We start from the raw sequence: 22,663 nt of genomic DNA on the forward strand, positions 1-22,663 counted from the left end.
TATACGACTAATGGACTTCCTGTTGGAATTTGCTTTTACTGATTCACAGAAAAAGCTCACTGCACACACGCACATCTAATTTCAGTAAAATAATGGACTCTGACAAGAGCTTGATGTGGAGAGAAGTGGAGGTTATGTAGGTGGGAGAGGAGAATTCCCAGGTTACAGCACAAGATGTGGAGTGACTCTGCTACTCTGACATTCAGGGGAAAGGTCAGAAAACCATTGGAGAGACGGCAAGAAGCCAGCTGTGGCTGTGACACTAAAGCCTTGCTGATTAAAATCTGTCCCTTGAACACGAAACGCTGTCCTTTTGCATCAGGCATCAGGCTGTGTGCTGTGAGCTGTGCTTAAGAGCTGTGTTTAAGCTCTGTCTGTGTCACAAAAAGGTGCTTTTTTCTGTTTATTGTATATATCAATTATCAATCCCATCAATCAATTATCCATTATGTTTTTGGCTTATCCAGGGGGAGCAGGCTTAGCAGGGTATTCCAGACGTCCCTCTACCCAGCTCTTCCTGGGGAGTCGTTCCCAGGCCAGAAGAGATATATAATCCCTCCAACGTGTTCTGGGTCTACCTCACTGCCTCTGACCAGTTGGACGTGGCCAGATAATCTCTAAAGGGAGGCGTCCAGGGGGCGTCCTCATCAGATGCCCGAACCACTTCAGCTGGCCCCTTTTGAAGCGAAGGAGCATCGGCTCCACTCCGAGCTTCCTCCAGATGTCTGAGCTTCAAGCTCTACGAAGGAAGCTCATTTCGGCCGCTTGTATCCGCGATCTCGTTCTTTCGGTCGCTACCCAAAGCTCATGACCATAGGTGAGAGTCTGAACGTAGATGGACTGGTGAAACGACAGTTTTGCCTTCCAACTCCACTCCCTTATCATCACCACAACGGTCCAGTACAACGCCTGCATCAATGCTGACGCCGCATCGAACCGCCTGTCCATCTCAAACTCCATTTTAACCTCCCCCGGGTACAAGACCCCGAGATACTTGAACTCTCTCGCTTTACGGCAGTGACTCACTCCCAACCCAGAGGGTGCAATCCAGCGTTTTACGGCAGAGAACCACGGCCTCTGACTTGGAGGCACTAACCGCCTCAGTGCCTGGAGAAGGTCACGGTCTTAACGAGTTAACAGAACCACATCATCTGCAAAGAGACAAATTTTACCTCAAGTCATGTAAACCCACAAAAAATGACATCATCCTTCTTTATTATGTTAACCCAAATTTATTCTATACATCATAGAGGGATGAGAAGAAAGAAACTAGGGATCAGAGCAGTCTCATGGCAGGAGACTCCATGTACTGGGAAGTGGGCTGAACCAAAGGTGCATTGTGGGAGCTGATCCAGAGGCCCTAAAATTTGCTGCATAAAGGACTTTGGTTTTGTGAAACTTAAGATTCAATATTCATTTACTAGTATCTAAATGAGATGATTGTGTCCTCTAAAACAGCTTTCCTCAACCACCAGTCAATCAGAGCATTTGAGAAGCGCTGCTCTAAAACACAAAGAGTTCAAAGTTACAATCACTTTATCGTATTTATTTTATTTTTGAAGGATATTTACAGCATCTCCACCAAAAAGGTGCCAATAAAGAAATTAGTTTTTTTTTAAAAGGTCACCATTTGTTGGCGACACCATTTTAGAAAAGTTATCAATCGAAAATTATCTTAATTCTCAATTAAAGAGAATTTTTTTCTTAAAAAAAAAATATATATATTGCTTCTCTTCCTTTAGTGTCTTTGGCACTTTATGAGTGAACGTTTCTCCATCTTACTGCCCTTAAACCTTTAACGTCATCATGGATTTTGTATGACTAGAGGTAAAATTGCCAATATGTCTCATTTTCTACGCATTCGTTGCACTTGATCCCACGATGATTTCAGCAATTGTGATCCTTCAACATGCAGGTAGAGCACAAACAATTCAAGATGTGCGATGCGGTGTCGCCTCACCTCAGAAAAGGACCACCCAGGGACCGGCTGTGACAGCAAGCTTTAACAGGAAAAAAAAAAAAAAAACATTAACCAGGAGAGGATCATCGAGTCTGGAGCCAAACACAAGACTGAACAGACACATGGAGGAAGAGAGAGAGGAAAGAGAAGAGGAGACAGAGGGACGGAGATGATTCAACTGACACAGTTACTCACAGGAAGAAGAGAGAGAGAGAGAGAGAGAGAGAGAGAGAGAGAGAGAGAGAGAGAGAGAGAGAGAGAGAGAGAGAGTATCACGCTTTCAGGATCTATCAGGCCATCTGTCAATCACACGGCTGAAGACGACGCGTGAGAGCTTCAGATACAGCTGAGACAAAAAAGCTTTCAGATCATATCAACGAGGTTAGACATGTTGATCTGTGTAGTTTATCAAAACTAGGATCCTTTTAATAAATACATCTTCATTCTCTTCTGCTCCTGGCACGGGGCTGACATGTACCAGCATGCATTGTGTTTGGTATTAGCGATCCATGCTGATTAATTATCTCAGGTAAGCCTGGGGGGGAGATCATGAGTTTGTTCACATATGATGAGACCAAAAAAAAAATTACATACATTTTTTTGCAATATTCTACCATATGAATGTCTGAATATCTGAGGTTGTTGATTATTTGTTAACCTTAAAGATATTGATGCCTTGTTAGGAGTGACCTATATATATATATATGTACACTCCCACCTGCCTGCGGCTGTCTTTTACGTGTCCTGAGCCCACTTATTAAAATACTTCTTAATTCTTGCAAAACAGTGTGCCTTGGTAGTTCTTTGGTTATGACTTATTGATCTCAAAGTCTAACGTTTCTCTTTTTTGGCCTACCGGTGATGGAGAAGAGAGAAAAGAAAGAAGACAATTTGCCTTCGTGTAGCTCCTCTGCCATCCATTGACATCAGGAGAACACGTCATGCTGGACGTAAACTGGCTGGTACAGTTGGCTACAAGAAACATTGGCAGATATTATAGACATGCTTTTCCAATGACGAACACATAAGGTTAACGGCGTCCATTGAGAGTAAAACACTGAGTAAAGACTTGGCTCCTGGTCGATTTGCATCACATTTTGGCTCAATATATTTGGAGTATTTGCAACGGGATTGCGCAAATTATTATCAACTCATCAACTGACATTTCGGGCCTGCGTGAGTGTTGTAAGTAAAGCAAGAGGGACTCTAAAATAAAAGAGACCTGACAAAGTGAATAACATGGTCAGAAAAGAGAAGGAAGGGATGAGTATCATGTTCAGTGTGTGTGTGTGTGTGTGTGTGTGTGTGTGTGTGTGTGTGTGTGTGTGTGAATTAGGGATGGTGAGTGAGTGTGTGTGAACGGTAAATAGGATATGCCCATCAGAGGGCACTTCCTGTAATACACACACACACACACACACACACACACACACACACACACACACACACTTTAGGGGAAGTAGGTTGATGTTTGTTAGCTGGTCCAAGTTTCTTGAGCTGCAGTTCCTCTAATGGCCACTAGATGCTGCCTCCAAAAATGAATTATGTTGATACGATTGAAGAAACTTCTCTTCAGAAATACAAAGCATACACACTTACAAAACACAAAAGTCAAATTATTAATAGACAGTAACAAATATATAACACAGAGGTCATGATAACAGTCCCGCTCACCAAACAGGTCGTGGACAGCCAGGAAGGAAGGATGTGTGATACACTGGAGTGACCTGTGACCCATATGGCTCTGGACCAAATGCCACGCCAAGCTGCCGGGAAGTCCGCCACTTCCTTATCTCAGGAACGGAGACGCGCTGTTCCCACGTTTGGGCCCTTGTTCCAGAGGAAAAAAAAGGAACCAGATAAAACAACTGAAAACCAAGCCGTGTCGGAAGCCCGGCAGCGTTTATGGGAAGGGAGTGGGACACATTTGTGTTTCTTTCTTTTTCCTTTCTGTTTCCTCGGAACAAGTCAAAGCGAGCAGAGGCCGAGCTCTGTGAGTCTCTGTAGGTAAAATGCAAGGCAGACATTTCAGGTCTGATGATATTGCATTGAATCACTCTCCTTTCAAAGCTGTGTTAATACTGTCTTTTTTAGAACTACTACCAGTTCTTAAAATGCATTTGCTAATAAAAAGCGTGCAGCTTTGCAAGCTTTTATTGTTGCAGTTGTTGTAGTTTTTCGTCTAAACTTAAACTAGACTCAGGTCCCAGTCTCGAGTCTAAACTTGTGTTTCTGGTAGTTTGTCTCCTCTCACTATCGTGACGTTAATGTCTGTACTACGCCTCCCCCCTTTCAAGTGGTTGCGGTTGATTTGAAACTAGTGTTTGGTATTTTATTTTGAAGTTTCTATGGCGTAACAAGTCAAAGCGTCAAACAGAGTGAGCATGCATCTATATCCAAATCTCTCCAGTTCTTAATAAAACATGGGTAAAAGTGTGAATACAACCGTCTTGTGAGCTTTAAATAGAGCGTACGTGTGAAATCAAATGAAGCTAAAACAAACACGCGTCGTACGACCTCTTTTTTGACGGATGCAAATGAAACGCTCTGAGGAAATGAAGATAGCTGTTTGCTCCCTGTGGTGGCACAAACCGCTGACTGGGCAGACCGCAAAAAACAGCGCACAGGAAACATTTCACGGTCGCTGGACCCGTTATGTAAATATCTTAAACAAAGGTATGCATGTAGACGTCCAGCGCTTAACACAGTTAATTCGTGTTTCCTAGAAAAGGGATTGGTATTACTAAAAAGCACTTTTGCGGCTTATCGGACGGTTGAGACCGTTATGAACTCGAGCTGGTTTTATGTCATGGAAGTAGGACTATTCAGGGTTCAGTACACCGTGTGTCCAGGATGCAGGAAGTTTGAGGAGAAACAAATAACATTTTATTGGCCCCCGAAGGAAAGGAAAAGGGTGAACCTGTTGTCGGAGGCCTTGTGTACACGCATCCCTGCTTCCTGTGAGTGAAAGAGGGGAACAGGAAGCCAGAGAGAGAGAGAGAGAGAGAGAGAGAGAGAGAGAGAGAGAGAGAGAGAGAGAGAGAGAGAGAGAAAATCAACTTAGGGATCAAATGACAACAAACAGATCACACAGGAGCGGAGGTCCCTTTGAACCTTCTCCCCGTGCGGAAGTCAGCTTTTTCTTTTTTCGTCCTGTGCTCGCTCTCTCTTTCCCCTCACTCTTTTTTTAATATCCACCGCTCCCCCCCCCCCCCTTTTTTTTTCACCGGAGATAACCTTTCAACACGCTAAGCCTTGTAAAAACAGGCCACGAGTGTTTAAGCGGAGACCAGTCCGCAAAGATGTCCCAGCATGCTTCGCTGCATCAGGCTGCTGCTGCTGCTGTTTCCTCTAGCTGTGCGTCCTCAATTTGTCTTCATTGTTTATTATCAACGGGGAAATGAAGCACGTAAAGTTGACTGATGACGAGCCTGACATGATGGGAGGTCAGCAGTAGGTGTTACTGGTTGAGGTAGAGTACTCTCACTTTCTTAAATGACCAGGAGAACAATAAGTTGCTGTAGCCGAACAATGACCAAAACATTAAAATAGCATAATGTTATTTACTCCTCTAGCATAAAATTACTACAATTATATAATTCCAGCAATAACACTTCTGCCAGAGGAACATATTTTGACTCTTATAGACATTTATGCTTCACATTTTATATATGAATGTAGGTTTTTCCAATTATTTCTTCTGAATTATTATGAATTTTTACCCCTTTAGAGGCCTCTAAAGATATTAAAATCAAGAGTCCATCTTGCACTGCGTTGTTCCTACATTTTCCGGAATACTTAATCTGAATCAAGCAATGGCTTTAAAGCTGCCCAGTGTTGGGTTTTGGCGGTCCCTGTGGACAACAGCGGTAGTGTTTCCGAGCACCAGAGTCCCTTTTAGAAAACCTCTCATTTCTTTCATTGCTTCTCCCGTTCCTCCCTTCCTGCGTCTTCCTGTGTCTTTCTGTCAGGACAACATGGATCTTATTTCTACCAGATCAGCGGTGAGAACTTTAACTGCCAATCATGTAAAAAGAAAAACCTGTTTGTTTTTCTGTGTTTTAACGAGAGAGGCAACGGAAGCAGGTCGTTAAACCCTTCTGGCAAACAGGCGGCATTTTTCCGGGCCGAGGAAAAGTCAAACATAAAAAACAAACAGGGGAGCCATTAGTTGGGCAAGTGTGCAGGTTTCACTGTTTACCTTTCCCCTTCTGCAACCTATTTGAACAGGTGTCACTGCGTGTGTGTGTGTGTGTGTGTGTGTGTGTGTGTGTGTGTGTGTGTGTGTGTGTGTGTGTACATTACATAAACTACAATCAATTATTGTTAAGGCCATATCCTGAGTTCAGAGTGAGACTCACTATAACTCAATAAGCGTGGGTCTTCCTCTCCTCCTGCTCTTCTTTCTTCTTTCCGCTCCCGCCTCCTTTTTTTTTGTCCCTGGCCTCCGTTTATCGCCGCGTCCCCCTGAAGGAGGTTGAGGGGGAATTCTTCTGAAACGATGATCCTCCTGTCTTTTTTTCAGAGACGGGCAGGAAGCGGCGGAGAGGAGGAGATAAAATACAATCTGTTGATTCAGTTGGGCAGCTAAAGACAACGTCTGGCTTCCAATCTCGTGCCGGCTATGAGACAACAGCTTTAAGGTTGCGTTGTATTTCTGTATAGAAGCAATCAGGAACCAGAATTGTTTACTAGTGAGGATGTGAAGCTTCTAGGACCCCTGAGGACATTGACATGTGTCAGAGAAACCCCGACTACTACATATTCTAGAATGACCAGCTATTTAAAAGCTATTTATTCAGGCTGATCATTGCCAATGCTGTGAACACCACAAACAAATGTCTGTTCCATTGTGGTGGGTCAAGGCTGATTGCTGAAATCCTGAACAAATACAACTAAAATAGATATAACCATTAACTCAAGAGAGGTTTTCTTTTGTAATTTGGGTGAACTGTCCCTTTAAGGAACAAACAATCACATTTTTCAAGGTCGTTATGAGTTCGTTTCACGTTTAAACGTCGATCACATCAGCCGCAGACAAAGGTATCCACATCTGATGAAGTGATATGGGATTAAAAGTCAATACCACAGCCTGACAAATCAATATATTTCTGTGGAAACCAAACAGGGTCGCTTCCGCCGACACACAAACACAAACACAAACACACACTCGGCTCAGCGGTAAACTGTGAGCGTGCGCTCGTCCTGGTGGCAAGTCAAAAGCCCCGGAGCTCCTTCCTCAATATCAACAGGAAGCCCCTCCCCCAGGAAGCTATTAACAAGTTATGGGATCATGTTCACAAAGCACTGAAGACACACACACACACACACTACGCTGGTGTGTGTGTGTGTGCGCACTGTAAAACAAGGCCTGTGTGCACTTAATGAGATCGAAGTGGAAGTGGAGGTGGAGAGTGGTTGTTAAATGTTTGCTTGCGACTCTCTTTCCTGCTTTTGTACACAGAAAGGTTTTTGCATCCACCAGTTTGAGGCTTCACGGGGTCATTTCTGCAGAGTGAGGTCATCTCTGCTGAATTCTTCGAGGAGTCGCGTTGAAGGTTTCCGTTCAGTTTCACAACAACAGTCCACATACAGGTTTTAGAAATCAATTTTCTACTTTTCATTCTTTTGAGCACTTCGAAGGTTCTTTATACAACGTCCAGAGCGTCAATAGAGCAGCAGAAAACGACACGCTAATTAAAGACACAGTGGAGTAACGTCTCACCGAGCAGAGAACGAACGTTGCCACGTACCTTTTAGTGCACGTGAGCGCGCCCCGTTGATTAGCTCATGGCAGCTGCTCTACGCTGCTCTCATAAGGTGCGTTACAGCTGATAGCGCCGCCGCGACAGACAGTACGGCAGCGGAGGTGTAGCATCCACCCTCCGCTTCCCGCTCAGGTAAACACTGTTAGCTCTGTCGGCGCTGTTGCCGTTGTTTGCATTGTTAGCGCTGTTAGCCGCTAGCTCAGCTGTTGTAATGAGGCAATATAATTTCAAATTTAGCACCTTTTCGGCCATTTTGGTTGAAAAGTTGAGATTGCAAGTCCTTCTAAAAAGGTTGACGAAACCATCTCAGCTCAAGGTCCACTTAGTGGCTCTTTCTGGAGCTTTTCAAGACCATGTGATATGGGTCAAAAGCTCCAGAACAAATGAGTAAGTGGACCTTGAGTCACGATCAATTCCAAAATGTTTTTCGTCATATCAATAGCTGCCTTTTTGCTAGCTTAATTAAGAAGTCCAATCCACACCATTCATTTGATGGAGTCAGGAAAATAATTCAATTGCGATTTTAAGAAACAAATCATATTCCAACGTAAGATACTAGTAGAATCGTGGGTCCGTACTTGTCTTTTTTAATGGTCTTCCACTATTCCAACCGTCTCCTCTCTGATGTGGGTGAACTGGATTTGGTCCCGTATCTCAGCAGGCCGCTCCACTTTATGTAACCAGGAGAGAGCAAAAGATGCGGGAGGAGGAGGCGAAGCCGTAAAGCCAGAGACAGGAAGCGAAAGGATGTGGTGGGGAGAGCAAACAGCAGCCAGCGGAGAGCTCTCCCTTTGTGTGGCTTATTTTATTTTTTTATTTATTTATTTTTACTGCTTCCTCTCGACCCCGGCCGCATCGCTCGCCACATCTCCGCCGCAGGAAACACATAAAACAGCTAAAGTCTCCGCGCCGGGGCGATGGGCGAGCCAGAACATTTCACAGTGGCTGGTGGAGACGAGAGGCAGCGTGACACGAATCACGTGTGGGCAAGCTTCACCAGACGACAAGCAAGAGCTACAGCGCCTGTATGGAAGCCCAACACCGCCAGCTGAACCAAAACGATTACAAGTTACTTTATATTTAGGGTAAACTGCAAGTCAAGAGAATCTTTAGATAGAGAGTTACAGTGTTGTCCTTGACTTTTTGTGTCATTCATTAGTACAAATATTTATGATATAAGAAAATGTCACTTGATACAAAGTCATAATGTTGACTTCAGTATATTTTAGGAGAAATATAAGTAAATCATTTTGATTTCTTTTCAATAAGCCGACATGAAAACGGAATAAGTGTAGAACGCCGCTTACGTCTAATTTCCGGCAGAAACATTTCCAATTATTATTCACAACTTTTGACATTATTTCTAAATTTCGCTGGCAGTATTGGGATTCCACATGGTGAAAGCACATAGTTTTCAGAACACAAAAACTATTTCTGACAAGACAAGATGGCAATGAAATGATTTGTAAGTGTTTTATTTCACTGTGCTCAAACTTGAAAGGGCCTAAATTCAGATTCATATTTAAGTCTCGCAGACATGTGTGAATGTTAGCTCTTATCAAATATAACAAAAAAACTGAGTGTAAGCAGGTTTTTATCACCTTTTGTCTCGACTTAAACACAGACGATACTAATAACATTAGTGCAACATAGTTTATCATTTATTCACATAAGTTATATTTGAGGCGAAACACATTTTAAAATTCCAAAAAAAAATATGCAAAAAACATTACAATTAAAGATGTAATTGCAGAAGCTACTAACAGTTAAAATGTCCTAATATACACACACACACACACACACACACACACACACACACACACACACACACACACATTAAGAGAGGTCATACAACCTTCTGTTTTTATAGCTGCAGCTGTCCCGATTGGACGTAACACACACACACACACACACACACACACACACACACACACACACACACACACACACACACACACACACACACACACACACACACACACACACACAACCTTGTACTTCTATCTATGTGAGGACACTTGACATTGCACTCCCTAGCCCCTTACCCTAACCTTAACCCCCACAGCTGAATGCCTGACCCCAACCAAGTGTGAACCTTCAAACGGGCCTTTTGCAGGTTCGTCCCAGAATGAGGACCGACCAAAATGTCCTCACTTTTCCAAACATGTCCTCACTCTCAAGGTCTAAAACGCACATTGGTCCTCACAAAGAAGATGTGCAAGTACACACACACACACACACACACACACACACACACACACACACACACACACACACACACACACACACACACACACACACACACAAATGGAATGTCCCAGCCAGACTGTGATTGGCTGTACAGCTGGATGTCCTTAAGAGGTGACGAAAGGCATGGAGAAAATATCACACACACACACACACACACACACACACACACACACACACACACACACACACACACACACACACACACACACACACACACACACACACACACATCCTGATAAACCCACTGACCCGAGAGAGACCACCAAGGTGGACATTTTGAATTACACGCAGACACACATATGTACACACACACACACACACACACACACACACACACACACACACACCCATGTCCAGCGGTCTGTGTGTTTGTGCTTCAGTCGGGTGTGTTGGTCCTCAGAGGACATGGACAGGTGATCCGTCCGTCTCCTCGCTCTCCGTCCTCCTCCGTCTCCCTCCCGACGATCGCACGTCCTTAAGAATCTGGGATTGGTTGAGGAGACACTCTTTCAGCTTGTCCTCAGTCAGGGTGAGACGCTCCTCCAGCACTGAAACAGTCTGTGTGAGGAGGAGGAAGAGGAGGGGGGGTACAATAATTATAAAGCAGTCATATAATTATGGAAGTAGAAAATATGAAGATCAGAGCCTTGAAATCAACCCTGTTTGTCTGATGTTTTTTGGAGGGATTTCATAACCCAGCAGTATTTTCTTTTGACAGTTTGGAGCTTTACCAACAACTGACCTGCGTGAGAATATCCAACTGTTGAACAATGTGTCGAAGGGTAGAGTCCAGACTCGATGGATGACCGGAGAGGACATCCAATGTGTGCGTCTGCCCTCTCTCCTCCTCCGCCTCCTCCTCCTCCTCCTCCTCCTCTTCTTGTCTCCTTCCTCTTCCTCCCCCGCCGTCCCCAGTCTGGCTCCAAACAGGCGCACCTGCCCTGCCGGTACTTTCGTCTCCCATCCACCCTCCCACTCTTGAACCGGTCACGTGACGCGCCGGCATTCCGTTGGAGTGGTGACCGTTGGCGGCGGCCTGCGAGGGCGTCGAGTGTGTTCGCCCGTTAAAGAGCTGCAGATGAAAACGAGAGGGAAAGAAAGACTTTGACTTTCGGCGCATTGTGCTCTCTGATATTTGTGCGGGTGTTTTCAGGTCCGCCATGATGTTTTTCTCACATCAAATGAATCCCAGAAGAAACCCAAATTATATCAAATCACCATCGTATCACCGTGACATTTAATTGAGGAGATGCCACTAAAAACAATGATCAACTAATCGCATGATATATTGACATAACCTCAATCATTTTTACGTTATTGACTTATTGTATGATATATGGACATAACCTCAATCATCTTTACGTTATTGACTTATTGTACGATATATGGACAGGACCTCCATCATCTTTACGTTATTGACTTATCGTACGATATATGGACAGGACCTCCATCATCTTTACGTTATTGACTTATCGTACGATATATGGACATGACCTCCATCATCTTTACGTTATTGACTTATCGTACGATATATGGACAGGACCTCCATCATCTTTACGTTATTGACTTATCGTACGATATATGGACAGGACCTCCATCATCTTTACGTTATTGACTTATCGTACGATATATGGACAGGACCTCCATCATCTTTACGTTATTGACTTATCGTACGATATATGGACATGACCTCCATCATCTTTACGTTATTGACTTATCGTACGATATATGGACATGACCTCCATCATCTTTACGTTATTGACTTATCGTACGATATATGGACATGACCTCCATCATCTTTACGTTATTGACTTATCGTACGATATATGGACAGGACCTCCATCATCTTTACGTTATTGACTTATCGTACGATATATGGACAGGACCTCCATCATCTTTACGTTATTGACTTATCGTACGATATATGGACAGGACCTTCATCATCTTTACGTTAATAAGTTATTGTACGATATATGGACAGGACCTCCATCATCTTTACGTTATTGACTTATCGTACGATATATGGACAGGACCTCCATCATCTTTACGTTATTGACTTATCGTACGATATATATGGACATGACCTCCATCATCTTTACATTATTGACTTATAATATGATATATGGACAGGACCTTCATAATTTTTACGTTATTGACTTATCGTACGATATATGGACATGACCATAATTATTACGTTATTGACTTATCGTACAATATATGGACATGACCATAATTATTACGTTATTGACTTATCGTACGATATATGGACAGGACCTCCATTTTTGCTGAACTCGATACCGTTTGTTTTCATAAGAATGTCAGCAACATTTAAAGCCAACATGACGCCAGAATAAACAGCGTTATTAGACTTGGACATTGCAAAGACATTCTCCATTTTTGCTAACAGAGCCCGAGAGTCCATTTTATTCACTTTTTGATTTTTACATCTTTAACAATGAAAATGTATTATTAGAATTTATCTCAATTATTTCTGGCGCAATATATTGTCCCAACGAAAGCAGTTATCGTGACAGAACTGAGTGTAAAAGTTTAATTTCTCAGACAAATAGAAAGCTCAGCCAAAGTGTGAGCACAATATGAACTTTAAATGTAATAATGTGAAATGTACAGGAATCAGACTAATGCATAATGCTATGCAGGTTTAGCCATCATCCTTCCTGTTTCTTTGTTCCGTCGGTGGAGCAGACCTTGAGCTTGCAGTAACTTGGCAGACTGAAGGAGGTGGATGACTCACACTGCTGGATTACCGACTGAACGACAGACTCTGGGACCGACTGACTAACTTGCTGGCAAAAGACAAGTTCACGAGGTTATTTGTGCTCTAAAGCAGAGAGAGAGAGAGAGAATATCTACCTTTTTTACCTTAATATTTCTTTTCACGAGTAAAAGAAAAACACATGGTGGGAGAACGAACAAAGAGAGAGGACATTATGTTCAGTCTAAGCTCATCACTTATCTGGGCAGAGACTACTGACTATGACTTCACATTTAAATCATTTCACACGTGCACAACAGAAGCTGTACAGGACAGGCAATGTTATTCTGCTGGAGGCTGCTGGATGGCGTTACTCCAGGATATCTAACAACGTATTAAGAGTTTGTAATTTCAAACTAGTATTTTTAGAGTCATGAGACTTCTAGGGAAGAGTATACCGGCCACGCGAGAGAATAAATAATAAATCAGAGGAGGACGGGGTGTTTCTGCATTTTGAAAATAAAGCTGAAATGTTGAGAATTAAGTCGAAATATTCAGAGTTAAGTCAAAATATTCAGAATAAAGATGAAATAGCATTTCTAGAACAAAGACAAAAAAAAATGTCTGACTTTTCAGAATAAATCAAACTAATAGCGTTAACTATACTCTGCAATCTACTCATAAACAGCCACCAAGTGAAGAAAAGTCAGGCCAAAATGAGAGTAGGGTCTTGTGTGAAAGGTGGAGGGGGGGGGGGGGGGGGGGGGGGGCAGGTTGTGTCTGGAGTGCATGAAGAGGAGCAGAGGGGGGAATAATTGAGGGATGAGTCGGGGAGGACGGAGGAGGAGGAAGGAAGAGGAGGAGGGTGTCACACATTCCCGGCCTAATGCATGGGGCAATCGATTCCGGCTCGCTTCCTGCGCACTGTCCTCACTTCAAAGAGAGCGTGGAGGGAGGCGGGAGAGGAAGGAGGGAGGAGAGGAGAGGAGGAGCGCGAGTGAGTGAGGAAAGGAAAGGAGGAGGGAGAGTCACTCTTAACTCCTGAGTGGAGGTGAACAAAGCTGTCAGTGTGCGGATGGTGTGAGTCTCTCTTCCTATCTCCGCTCATGTTCTTCTCTCTTTATCCCCCCCCTTCCCTCTTCCCTGGCCACATCTGGCCAACATCTGCTCAGCTCATTTACGCTCGGCAGATGCAAACCTCCATGTGCACACTCCCCCCCCCCCCCCCCCCCCCCCCCCCCCCCCCCCCCCGCCCCCCCCCCCCGCCAGGAAGTTTGGGTGCAATCAAACATTTAACAGGCAGGCCTGAGTCAAATCAGTGACACACACACACACACACACACACACACACACACACACACACACACAGGGATTAAAAAAAGAGCACACACATGATTTTATGAAACTAATGATCACTAGAGCAGCAACGGCAGAGAACTCTGCAGATTAAAAGTTTTCAAAGGAAGCGTAACATGTGATCATGTTGAGAATTATGCAACAAATATATATAAAAAAAATCAAACATTTTGCAAGATACTCAAAAATCAGAGGCATGTAAACGTGTTAATTGGAAGCTATTTACATCAGGTATACGGGAGAGAGCGTTCAACATCCTGTGAACAAGCAGATCTACAGTCACACTGAATCAAAGGTACGATTGATCATAGCGCTCATGAGGCACACAGTGCTAAAAACAAGACATACGAATCAATAGACCCCATCATTTCAACGGCCATCTTCACTCTACTCATCTCTGCTAAGCTCCGAGGAATGTCAGGGGTCATGACTCGCCGTGACCGCGGCCAGCAGTGGCGGGAATGTGGTGACGGCGTGACGATGGGAGATGAGTGGGTGTTTGGGCCGGGGTGGCAAAAGCTGAACTAGCCGCTGTGATAATAAAGGAGGGGGGGGTCAGTGGTGATAGCGAGGCAACGACGTCCACGTTGTCTGGAACAAAGGGACTATTTCACGGCCGAACACGGCGGCGTCATCAGAAGAGGAGCTAATGTCAACATTAGCGCCGCTAATGTCAACATTAGCGGCGATGTTTTTTTCCGATCAAAAAGGGGATCCTCGAGAGGAAAACCCTCCACCGACGTCTGATCAAAAACAGGATTACCATGAGCGCCAGAATTAGCTGCGCTCTCTTTGTGCGGGCAGGAAACCTCAGACACGGTGACCTCTTACATTAAAAAACAAAACAAAACAAAAAAAGCTGTTTGATCTTAATTGAAGGGCCTCTCTGATGTTTCGGCGCCTCCCCCGCTCTACCTGAAGCCACGTACTCATCTTTAAAAAAAAAAAAAAAAACCCTGTTTATTCCAAAACATTGAAAATGATGAGGCGGTCCTCTGGAGAGGACACAGACGGGCCCTCGAGCCTCGAGATGTTTAGTCTTCACACTGAGATGCCAAAGCGCTGGCTGGGTTTACATGCCGACCGCGAACAAACATCGTAAGCGCCAGTTAATGAGCGACGATGAGCGACGTGATGTACGGGGTTTATCCGATGTATTCGAATGGGAACGAATGAGCAGAATAACCTCTTGGAACAAAGAGCTGTCAAAGTCTAGCTTGAGACATGTGATAAAAAAAAAAAAAAATTTAATATCATCAGCATAAAAAAAACACTGAGAGGGGGAACAACAAAACAGGAATGTTCTCGTCCAGGATGGTGTTTTTGGAACAAAACACACGAACAGTATTCTGTATTCCCATTGTCACATTTTACATGAATACACAGGTAGAAATACACACACACACACACACACACACACACACACACACACACACACACACACACACACACACACACACACACACACACACACACACACACACACACACACATCTCTTTCCAGTGTGAAAACACACAACCACACAGTCCAATAATGGATATTTGCGAGCTCTTTCAAGCTTCAAGGAAACGGACTATTATCGTCTGTTGAGCTGCTCCTGTTACCAGAGCGGTAAATAAACCTTCTCACCCAGCAGGTCGTGATGACACCACAGCGTCGGAGACGACTGTGAGCGGCGAGAGAGGAAGGAGAACGAACTTTAATTCAGTTCTAAAAGATGCAACAAAAAAAAAAAAGAGATGCGCGTTGTCAACGTTGGTGAGTCAGCCTGTGACTGAGCACTATTTTCATCTAACAATCTGAAATTGGCCGTTCTGCGTCACCGACGTTTTGATGTGATGTAGTTGATTCGGCTTGGATTGATTTGCATACTCGCTGAATTACGTGCGCGAAAATAAAAAAAAATATGCAGAAATCATTTTATGTTTTCGACAAATTAGAAAACATGATGGTTCAAAAGGACGCCGACGTCCGTCATCTGTGACATGAACAAAGCAGTGTGGATGTGGCGAGGACCCATCCAGTGACCTCGCCACTCCTCCTCCTGTATTAGACGGTTGGTGCTGTGATGGTAAGAGAGGAGCGTTTCCTGGTCACAGGACGCCGTGTAATGAAGCTAATGAAGCCGGCTCCATGGAGCCAGGAAGTCCTTGTTAAAAAAAAACTCCCCCCCCCCCCGCAAAAAAAAAAAAAAAAAAAAAATCAAAGGAGGCATTAGCCGGCCATGACCCTCTGCCCCCCCGGTTTCACTTTTCTATTTCTGCAGACCAACACACACACACACACACACACACACACACACACACACACACACACACACACACACACACACACACACACACACACACACACACGGTTGCCCTCTGGACACAAATGCATTCCAAGCAAACATCAATGGTGTTGGTACACACAAGCACTGTTGGCTGCCATCCGGACCAAATGGTGGAGAGACACACACACACACACACACACACACACACACACACACACACACACACACACACACACACACACACACACACACACATACATACAATTACTCACTCAACAACCAGCACCGCACACCCAAACACAACCGCACACAGCTGGAGTCACTCTCCAGGATTCTTCCCTTGATTACTAACAGCGGTCTGGGCGGCGCTCTCCTCGACACTCGGTCAGCTAGAGGATGAGCTCTGGAGCTCTGGAGCTCTGGAGCTCGGTCAGACCGCATCGAAGAAGTAATGCGGACATCTTTTTTTTTCTCTTGGTTCCACAGCGGGTTTTGTGTTCGAGCAGGTATCCCTCCACCTCCCAGATCTCTGGTCCAGATCGTTACCCAAAGAGACATTACGTGTGTCCAAAAGTCCGGTTCAGGTTCGGTTTCACAAGACTGGGAGAGAACACGGGAGATATATATATCAGCGGTACAATGTGATTCTATACATGGCTTTTAGTGTTCAATGCATGTCTGTGTAACGTTTTAAACACTACAGACATTACAGATGTGGAACAAAAAAAAACTTAAATGACTCCTTCAGGACGACGCTGCTGCATGAAATTATAGGAAACAAGAAAAACGGTGGATTGCGGTTGCAGAGGCAGCGACTCCTTTGATGCCAAGACAGTCCCCGCTTAAAAAAAACAAAAACACAGGGGTTGTCTGCTAAGATTAAAAGTTGAACCTGGCTCACATTTGCTGGAAGTCAATGATTGTCACTTGCATCTGATCATCTTGAAAGTCATGGATTTAAGGGTCAAACCGGACTTCCTGGATCATATTTCATTGCCTCATCGGTACTTGAAACAACACACCGCTTTTTTGGTCTGAATGTCCATTTAATCATAGTAGAAGTATTAGTAAAAGTACCACTGGATGTAACAGTTTCAGTTGCAGTAGTATAAGTGGACGTAGTTGTCATGACGCCACCTGTTGGTTTGTGTACTACGGGTTTTTTTTTTTTATCTCAAATTTGCCATTTAGGCCGTCGTTAATTTGGATTTTTGCAACCAGAAGTGACCATATTAGGAGTGACGTAGAGACCTGTCAATCACAGTAAGCCCCGCCCCCTAAAGTATCCCCTGCTTCATGGTCTGTTTGACTCTAAATGGACCATAATGTACTAAATGAACATCGTGCTGTATTGAAGAAGACTTGAAACTAGAGATTGAGACCATAAACTCAAAGAAATAGGAGTACTTAAAAAACGTGAGTCAAAACTTTCAGTGGGTTTTGGGCCTTTAGTAGCAGAAGGAGCAGAAACAACGGTATTTGCAGCACTAGCAGACGACGGAACAGTGGGAACTTCTGCCGACCTTTAACCTTTAACAGGAAGTCAGCTGGCAGGTAAAACTGGGAAAGACATCTGAAGCCGCCGACGGCTCCGCTTCCTGTCCAAAACGCCACATCAGAGGATTCATTTTCCTTAATTGTCATGAACTCCGGTGCTCCGTCAACACCCGCATTGTAGCTCTTCAAACAAAACACACACACACACACACACACACACACACACACACACACACACACACACACACACACACACACACACACACACACACACACACAGGTAAGGATGTTCCTCACTCACATATGGACACGCAGAGCGACACACCAAAACATGTGCAGACGAGGCAACAGTCCCGTGTAACTATAGCTTAGCTGGAACCACTGGTCGGATCTTTTGTCAGAGGTTTTCAACACGCTGAGAGACGAGCTGATGGTTCATGTGGCTTTGAGGAAGCGGATACATCCTCTCTATTCCTCACCCTCCCTCCCTCCTCTCCCTCCCGTATCTGTCTGTCTCCGACATCCGCCACCCACTCGCTCAGTCAGAAATATCCTGCTCGGCGGAGGATTGTGATTTCTGACCGCGTCGCGCACATGAATGGGGACGGTAAACACCTCCACCACGAAAATAAAATAAAAATAAATAAAAAACACTACGACAAACATAAAACTCAAATAGATAGAACTCACTCACTGAGGCTCACAATTGCACATGAAAGCACAAACAGACACAAACATACTGTATCTTTTCCATTACAATAACACATACCGTACACACACACACACACACACACACACACACACACACACACGTTTATTTGAGAAGTAACGCATAAAGGCCACTTCTGGACCGAAGGTGTGGGTTCGATCCCCGACGGCAGAGAAGACGTGTCCATGACAATGCTTGAACAGCGACAGACGGAGACAGAGAGAGAGTCTTTTTATGTGATGGATGGAAAATGTTGTACAACATGTATTCTAAAATAATAAATTAATTATGTAGTCTTTATATTAGAAAATGCACGTATTGCATAATGCCGTGGCAGTCTGTCTATATACAAACTAGATTGGGGCATATGAAATAAAATATATTGTTATTATTATACTATATTAAGAAAATCTGTGTTTCTAGACCAGAACACCTCATGTGCCGGTGTAGGAAATGTGGGACTGATTGTACACATTCGTCACCGCTACGTATTCATACAAATACAAATGAAGCAAACACACTTCCCTGTGACTTCTGTGAAAAAGTGCTCTCTTTTATATTCTATATATATATATATTTTCTATTGTAAATTATTATATATTTTTTGTCTTTGTCTGTATAATATTATTCCGGGTGATTGGTGAGCCACAGCCTTGAAAGAAATCAAGCTCGTGAAATCACAGGCTCAAATAATAAAACATTACTAATAATAAATACTGCAAACCTGCTGCCATTTAGAAGATGGACACAATGAATCCGCAGTTTTACATAATCTGAAAAGATGAAATATTTCGGTGTTTTCAATCCGGTGTGCCTAGTGGATCTGGAACACAGCACTTACGTTGATGGGGGTTACAGGTCCCCACTCGTGCTAAAAATGGACCCAGTGGAGGGCTTTGGCTGAAAGCATCCTCCGAAAAAAAAAGGTTGCTCAGTGTTCATTAGATTTGGAACGAGCACTCGCAGCAGCGTTGGTGTGGAAACGGGCTTTTGTTGGCCGTGAAGTGGATTGTTTTTTGGGGACCGCGAACAGATATCCCACCCTCTCTTCACTTCTGAAGACGCCCTCAATTTACCTCCTTCCTTTTAAGAGTGAGTCACACCGGAGCACAAGTCGTGATCTGGACCGCTGCCTGGTTGAAAAAAAAAAAAAAAACCCTCATTATCACCGGTCTGTCTCGAAAAAAAACCAACAACAGACTAATGCTCATGATGAATGGACTGCAAACCCTGATTAGTTCAATTCAAAACACAAACTAAAAAGGAAAAAAGGTTCGGTTTGACAACCGCTGTAAAATGTCCAAAGATGGAGAGCAGACTTATGAAAATGTGTGTGAATTATAAACTCACGGGAGTCAAAGGTTATCGTCATAGTATGTAGTGCAGATTGCAACCGCTATAAGATCTTAACATGTGCAGGTGATGTAGTTCTAATCTGTAGAGCCAGCCAGGCGTTGATACAGGTAGTCCAGTCCACTGCCTATGATCCGGTGTCCCTGTGTGCCCGCTTCTAAGAGGACACTCCACCCGCTTATATAACAGCATCATGTCAAAGATGAGTCACCGTCATGGGACACGGGGGTTAAGCTTCCTGCAGCCTCCCTTGAACGGATGTAACAGAGAACATGGGCAGGTACGAGAACGCAGTACGGAGACACAGCAGCGCGGACGAACACACAAACATAGAAGAGGAACGTTAACAAGTCTCGTCAAACACACATTTCACTGTTTGCGTAAAAGGATTTTTTGTTTTCTAATGAAGCCTTCGAGTTCGGCGATTTTCGCAGTCGCCATCTTGGAATACGGCCTTCTCCATCTTGACTCTAGATGGACCATAATGTACTAAATGAACATCATGCTGTGTTGAAGAAGACTGTAAACTAGAGATTGAGACATAAACTCATGTTTACAATGTTTACTGAGGGAATAAATCAAGAGAGAAGTAGAGTCATTTTAGACTAGACTTCTATACAACCAGAGGAGTCGCCCCCTGGTGGACATTAGAGAGAATGCAACGTCGAATCAATGTAGCATTAGCTTTAAGCGTTAGCTTTAAAATAGCTTAATCAGGGGCCCGGCTGCACTGATCTAATACAAAAACAAACACGGTATTTCTTTCGCTAAGTTTGTTTTTTTAAATTAGAATCTGTAATCATGCGTTTTCCTCCGCAAGAAAACACATTCCTCACCTTTTTTAGGCCTCAATAATACAAAATGACTGAGGAAAAACACAGAGACGTGCAGAAACACATGCGGTTATATTCAACAAAGATGAAGAACCCAGCATTTCTACTGTAATCATTCCATCCAGTGCAAAACTGCAAGCGCAGAACTACAGCAAGCACAGAGGGTCAAACCGGAACTACGAAGTAGATTTTCAAAATGCACTTTGATTGATAACGTCGCGCTCAGCTTCATTTTTAAACCCTAAATTCACCCAAAGGCTGGATAAGTGTGAACCCCACAAGCGATTGAGCAGTTTAGCGTCAATTATTACAACCGAATCACATTAATCGCGTGCGCTTGTGTGCATTTTCGGCGCTGAGAACAGGTCGTTCGTGTAACAGCGAGCTTAGGCAGGCATGGCATGGCAGGCTGTGGCGGAAAACGGACAAGCACGTGTGGCAGCGTGGCTGTAATGCACGAGGGCAGGAAGCTATTAACATGGCATTACCAGACCAACAAGGGGCAGGAAATTAAATTTGGCTGCGTCTGAGAAGTTTATGTCCCAGCCCTCGCTCGTGGTGGGTAATTGATTATTATGGCTTTCCACAGCTCCTGTGCTCCTCGATATATATTTTCTGCTCATATTCCGTGTTTTCTACATTTCTAGAGAACACAGACTCAGCATCAGCTTTGAGGGCTGTTTGTTTTTTGTCTCTTCATGGATATGGAAATATTCCTGAAATGTAATGGACGTTGGAGCGTTGGACACGTGTGGTTTTAACCATTCTCCTCTAAGTGGTGACCTAAAAAGACATTGGACCTCATGCAGGAACGGTTTCTTACCATGACTTTGTCTTACTTTTCTTCGTTCGGCGGGCTCAACTCAACCTAATCGCATGTGAAATGGAAAGCCTTCCTTCTTAAAGGCTCTTAAGGTCCTTAAAAAAAAAAAAAAAAAGGGTCAAAATCCCAGCGACACCTTCGTGTTTCTATCAGTTCGTCACGTTTTCGGCTCTTATTGAAAGCCAAAGGTTGAAACTTGTGACTTTATACTTAATGCTACAAGCAGTTGCTGGAGTTTTTAACCCTATAAGTCAATATGACAGGCGGTGGTAGCATGCAGAGAAACGCTGCAATGTGCCCAATATGTACTATATTGAAGTCCTGCTTTTGGAGATCCATAAAGAAAAGTCTATTATTTTAAACGGCGTCAGCAGCAGAACTAAGGAACCTGCTGAAGACCAGGAATAAAAGGGAATAACAAGCGCCGTTAATGCTGTGTCACCTGAAACACAGGAGAGCTGGTTCCATATGGAACAACGTCTCGCTATGACGGTATTGTAGTGTTATCAAAAAAGCCTCTATATCCCATTTAAATCAATGGTGAGATCGTTAAGCTACATGAATACATTTAGATTTATATCTGCCTAGAATTTGAATTGTATTGAAAATGTGTTAAGCCACAATTACGTGGCTCCAGCCAAAAGGCGAGACGTACTTCACAGAAGTTCAGCTGACATTGAACACTTCCCGACGCTCAATCTCGTTGATCGTTGACGTCAAACACCACTCGGGTCCTGTCGCGACTTTCTTTACCCCCCCACCCCCACCCCCGCAGATAAGAGCGCAAAGCAAACATAGCCGACATTCACCGGGATTATGACAACCAAAGGGGCACTTTGTCTCCACCAAACAAGAGTTTACCTAAGATTAAATGTACCGAGTCAAGGTCGAAACGGGACAAAAATAGGGTAGGTCACTTCTGGCTCTCCAGTGTTTTTTTTTACTTTGATCTGGCATCCAGATGATGATAACTTCACTACGAGTCACTAAGTGGCCCCCTCCATCACCAGAGACAAAAGGATGGAAGAGATTGAGACAAAAAAAAAAAAGAAAAGAAAAGCAAAAGGCGAAGGGGGAGAGACAGAGAAAAAGAAAAGACCGACATTTAACACGAGTGTGGCTGAG

General features: G+C 43.8%; 1 protein-coding gene across 1 annotated transcript in view; it reads right to left on the reverse strand.

Annotated features, from left to right (window-relative positions):
- Positions 1-10,258: 10,258 nt before the first annotated feature.
- poc1b (POC1 centriolar protein B) overlaps positions 10,259-22,663 on the reverse strand; it is a 29,142-nt gene continuing 16,737 nt past the window's right edge. The window contains 2 exon segments of the mRNA XM_068704532.1: positions 10,259-10,536; positions 10,721-11,050. Coding sequence (XP_068560633.1) covers positions 10,375-10,536; positions 10,721-11,050 — 492 coding nt within the window. The 3' untranslated portion in view covers positions 10,259-10,374.

This window comes from Cebidichthys violaceus, unplaced genomic scaffold (genome assembly GCF_023349555.1).
Source record: "Cebidichthys violaceus isolate CVI_PGR_0920_01 unplaced genomic scaffold, fCebVio1.0.p SCAF_94, whole genome shotgun sequence".
NCBI classification, from domain to species: domain Eukaryota; kingdom Metazoa; phylum Chordata; class Actinopteri; order Perciformes; family Stichaeidae; genus Cebidichthys; species Cebidichthys violaceus.